Raw genomic sequence first — 5,127 nt, 5'->3', positions numbered from 1 at the left:
AAATCGACTGAAAATGCCCAAAAATATTCCAAATTAGCTCCATAATATTGACAGAAACATGGCAAACGTTGTTTATAATCAATCCTCAAGGTGTTTTTCAAATATCTATATTCGATAATATATCAACCGGGACAATTGGTTTCTCAGTAGAAGCGATTGGAATAATGGCTACCTCTGTATTTTACGCGAGAATTTCTCTGGGAGCATCAGGTGACCACTTGCACAATGAAGCTGCCTACGGGTATTCTTCAACATAAATTGTAAAACTATGTCACAATGCTGTGGACACCTTGGGGAATACGTAGAAAGTGTAATCTGGTTGATAGGATATTCACAGCTCAGTAGGGACGCATCGGAACGCAGTGCTTTCAAAAGAGGAGTCACTTCCGGATTGGATTTTTCTCAGGCTTTCGCCTGTAACATCAATTCTATTATACTCACAGACAATATTTTTACAGTTTGGAAACTTTAGAGTGTTTTCTATCCTAAGCTGTCAATTATATGCATATTCTAGCATCTTGTCCTGACAAAATATCCCGTTTAATTTAGGAACATTATTTTTCCAAAAATGAAAATACTGCCCCTAGTACCAACAGGTTTGAAAGGTAATAATAGCCTAATAGTGATTTTTTTTGCGTAAACATTTAGCTTTATTAAACAATTATTTTGGAAATGTTGAGTTCCACCATTACATGCTTAGTGACTGAGTCAGTCAGTCAGTGAGGTCCATAACCTAAATTAAGGAAGTTACAAATAAATGTTCTTCTGCATTTGTAGAGAGAGAGTGAGAGAGAGAGAGAGAGAGAGAGAGAGAGAGAGGGAGAGAGAGAGAGAGAGAGAGAGAGGGAGAGAGAGAGAGAGACTAGTAGATTGGGGTGTTGTATACAGTAACAATATATACTGTACTAAAATAGTAAGGAGATATATCTGTATGTCCCTCTACTGTTCTCACACAAAGAGTTGTCTGTGTATCCAGCACCCAGAGCAGAGGCCTTATTTCACTGTCAAATGAGTCCTGTGGCCTGAAGTATGGGAGAGGACAGTGATGTTTGGGCATCACATGAAAATACATCTTTCACAACTCTGTAACAGCCAGCTGGATAATTTCACTTCCATTCTCAGGCAAATCAGGGACTTCATCATTGTTCAGCAGCTGGTTATATCACATCCCATGCCTCCCTTGGAAAGGTATTGGTATTCTTGAAGTATCAATTTAATTTTATGCAGTGATCAATGGGTTTGTTTCTTTCAATTTGAGACACATTTATTTGATGTTGCTTATGATAAGAATAAAGATATGTCACATTAATCTACAATACAGTTTGTACACAATTTCCATCTCTCATTTATAACAGTAGATAATAATCATTTGGTGGGTGCTTATATTTGTCCTATTCCACACATGTACGAGTATGTATTAATAAGCATGTGTGAATTGGAAATGTGTTTTTTTTTTGCATATCCTAACTCTCCCTGAGAAACCCTCGGAGAGTGGGGTCATGGCCAGGCCTTCTCAACATAGTTACACAACCTTAAAACAACCAGAACCACAACATAACAAAATAGACGGCAAGCTATGGACTTTCAGAGGGAAGTTTCAACCAGGTTCCCTTTTTGATCTCTCTCTCTCTCTCTCTCTCTCAAACACACACTGACTAATGACCGCAATAGGAAAACCAGCCTATGCATTTCTTATCAAAGACCTCTCTGCATTTCCTCTTTTTTGTCCAGTATTCAACACAATCAGACAGAGTAGACAATCACTAACTTGGTGGCTTGATAGACACACACAGCACACAAAACAACTGATGGTGTAGAAAAACCTTCTTCTATGTTAGCTTAAAAAAAATATGTTTTAAACCCACTATACAGTACATTGTAAAACAAATATAATGGGAGAATTGGTATGAAGCCCTTTCCTGCAGTCAAATGATATAGTGGCTTCATGGGTGGAATGATATTAATATTTTTCTTAATTAATAAACATTCTTTTTTTATTTAAGTTGCCATTATTTTAAAAAAGCAGCCAAAAATCCAGTGTTTCTATGTCAAACGGTTTTGTTATATTTCAGTCTTCTGTGATGTATATAACGTTGAAAATAGGATGTACATTTCAACTCTATATCGGACATGTTACAGACGTCTTCTTCTTTTAAGCCCGTAGGTCTATACTTTTGTTTCAAAGTAGATTTGTTTAAGACTACTAAGAAACATTGTGTGATCCTGTTTTCGCCCACTGCAGTAAATTAAATTCCTGATATTATCTCTTTACACGTGCATTATTTAATTATTTTTGTAAAAGCCATACATGTCCAAATTTGACAATTATTCAAACACAGATACATGAGAGAATGTATCTCCCATCAAGTCTCAGGCTTTGTTTGTCAATTCCTTTAAAGGAAGAGGGCAAAATAATGGATATACAATACAGTTTTACAGTTTTGAATCATGCATCTTGAGCCAATGCCTGAAAGATCCCCTTTTTTCTTAATGAAGTCTTGATATCGCAGTGTTTGTTAATGGCAGTAAAACAAAAACATATTTCACAATAAAATCAACTCCAATGGTTTACACACATCACATGAATTAATATTGTTCTATTGGATATGCATCTGTGATAGTATCTCTACTGCCTTTACAATAGCACACAGGGTTTCATACTGCCTTAATAATAGCACACTGTCTTTATAGCACACAAAGCCTGCATTTTCTATGGTAGAGTAGGTCAGGGTGTGACTAGGGGTTTTAGTCTAGTTTATTATTTATATGTGGGGTTCTAGGTTTAATTTTCTATGTTGGTGTTTGTGTATGATTCCCAATTAGAGGCAGCTGGTAATCGTTGTCTCTAATTGGGGATCATTCTTAAGTGGCATTTTTCCACCTGTGGGTTATGGGATATTGTTTATGTTTCTGTGTTTTGAGTTAGTGCACGTAGCATCTCGTTGGTCACGTTTCGTTGCTTGTGTCTTTATTTGTTTTGTTCTAGCTTTTTCACTTTAATAAATTATGTGGAAACCATATTGCGCTGAAGCTTGGTCCTACCATTATTACGACGAACGTGACACACACAGGGTTTCCTACTGCCTTTACAATAGCACACAGGGTTTCTACTGCCTTTATAATAGCACACAGGGTTTCCTACTGCCTTTACAATAGCACACAGGATTTCCTATTGCCTTTACAATAGCACACAGGGTTTCCCACTGCCTTTACAATAGCACGCAGGGTTTCCTACTGCCTTTACAATAGCACGCAGGGTTTCCTACTGCCTTTACAATAGCACACAGGGTTTCCTACTGCCTTTATAATAGCACACAGGGTTTCTTGGTGGCGACAGGTTGTGGGTTGAGAAAGGCTCGCACACCCTCAGCGAACACTTCTTTGATTCCATCTTGGTTGAGGGCAGAGCATTCGAGGTACTTGATGGCTTGGATCTGCCTGGCCAGGGCGGTGCCCTGCTGTTGGGTGATGGTCATCTGGTTCTGATCCTTTAGCTTCTTCAACACCTCCGGGTCATTACGCAGGTCCTTCTTGGTGCCCACCAGCAGAATGGGCGTATTGGGACAGTGATGGGTGACCTCTGGGTGCCACTTGTGCTTGATGTTCTCAAAGGAGGGGGGGCTGGCAATGGAGAAGCAGATGAGAAACACGTTGGTCTGGGGGTAGGAGAGGGTGCGCAGGCGGTCGTACTCCTCCTGGCCTGCTGTGTCCCACAGGTTGAGGCTAATAGTCCTGCTGTCCACTGTCACCTGAGCGCTGTAGTTGTCAAACACAGTGGGGATGTACTCCTTGGGGAAGGCGTTGGTGGTGTAGGAGATGAGGAGGCAGGTCTTCCCCACTGCACCGTCTCCTACCACCACACACTTGATGCTCTGCATTCTGGCCCCTTCACTGTCTCAGACACCTGGACATGAGAAACACAGGGAGAAATGCACTTTATGCTACAATGTTCAGATGCACTTTACACCAAAAGAGAAACTGGCTAGGGCCCAACAAATGTAAACTGTTGAAAAGTAAGGTTTGTGGTTTAAATTGCTCTGACACTTTATCAGATATGAACATCACTTTCACACCCTAGATATCACAGTACAGTTTGACACTTTCTATTCATATCCGTCTTTGTTGATCTATTTTCTTTCATTTCGACTTGAAAATAATGTTTTTCTGTGGGCCTACTTAATTTATCGTTACAGTACAGCCGGCCTATGTTCCCCATGAATTCAAGTGAGAAAACTGAAACTACAAAATATGGGTGGAGACTGGATAGTATGAAATACATGCAGCAATTGTGAGAGAGGAGAGCTGGACTCTTCCCACTACTCTCTGAGAATGTTGGAGAAAATGTGAATATAGCTCAACCCAGCCTACAGGGACCTGAGACTGGGAGCACTGAAATGTACTGCTCTGCACACTGACTGGGGATACTATTTCAAATCCAATAAGCCTTTGTATTCATATCACCACTACCACATACCATTGGCCTATACACTGAATATCTATGATAGGTGCATTTCACAGTGTAAGCCAACAACAAGGCCATAGTGTTCTGATCACATATTCTTCTAATATAATTCACCTAGATTATTAGGCTACAATTAAGAAAAGTGCTGTGTGCAAATAAGGTATAATAGTACCCCTGAAATTAGAAAATATTTCAACATGAATTACGGTGAATGTTCTTCTCCACCATCATCATCATTTCATAGAAAAAGAGCCAAATATAATCACTAGAGACAGTTATAACTTTGAGCAGGTTAAATGAAACACAAAATAACTGTCACAAATGAGTATTAAAATAGTGGATTTTAACATTGCTTGCCTATGGTAGGCCTATAGTGTTTTGATATAGAATAGCGCCTTTGGAAATTATAACAGCAGTAGGCTACCTCACTTTATGTTGCATCACTCAAGTGCTTCTGTAAGATTGTGTTCTCAGCCTACATATCTATTATACAGTAGTAGCACATAAAAAACATGCAAAGGTTAAAAACAAGTCAGACTCACCAAACATACTATCTTCAGTGGCAGGGTTTGTATGAACATATAGCCTACAATCTGTCTGGGAGCGTCAAAGTAGTCAAGCAAAGTGTTGCTGTAGTGGAGGAAGTGTGAGTGTTCGCTGAACAG

At 39.4% G+C, this 5,127-nt stretch overlaps 1 protein-coding gene across 1 annotated transcript; it reads right to left on the bottom strand.

Annotated features, from left to right (window-relative positions):
- Nucleotides 1-770: 770 nt before the first annotated feature.
- LOC135553137 (rho-related GTP-binding protein RhoG-like) lies at nucleotides 771-5,127 on the bottom strand. Its single transcript, XM_064985278.1, has 2 exons — nucleotides 5,005-5,127; nucleotides 771-3,904 (listed from the first exon to the last, which is right to left on the bottom strand). Exon 2 carries the CDS (start codon nucleotides 3,876-3,878, stop codon nucleotides 3,303-3,305), a length of 576 nt encoding a protein of 191 aa, XP_064841350.1. The 5' UTR covers nucleotides 3,879-3,904; nucleotides 5,005-5,127; the 3' UTR covers nucleotides 771-3,302.

The sequence above is a fragment of the Oncorhynchus masou genome, chromosome 13 (genome assembly GCF_036934945.1).
Source record: "Oncorhynchus masou masou isolate Uvic2021 chromosome 13, UVic_Omas_1.1, whole genome shotgun sequence".
NCBI lineage: Eukaryota > Metazoa > Chordata > Actinopteri > Salmoniformes > Salmonidae > Oncorhynchus > Oncorhynchus masou.
Note: the sequence above shows the minus strand (reverse complement) of the source record. Positions and strands in the feature narration are given on the sequence as shown.

Bases quoted from the DNA above. Each gene is read 5' to 3' on its own strand.
- LOC135553137 (XM_064985278.1), bottom strand. From the start codon at position 3,878: ATGCAGAGCATCAAGTGTGTGGTGGTAGGAGACGGTGCAGTGGGGAAG.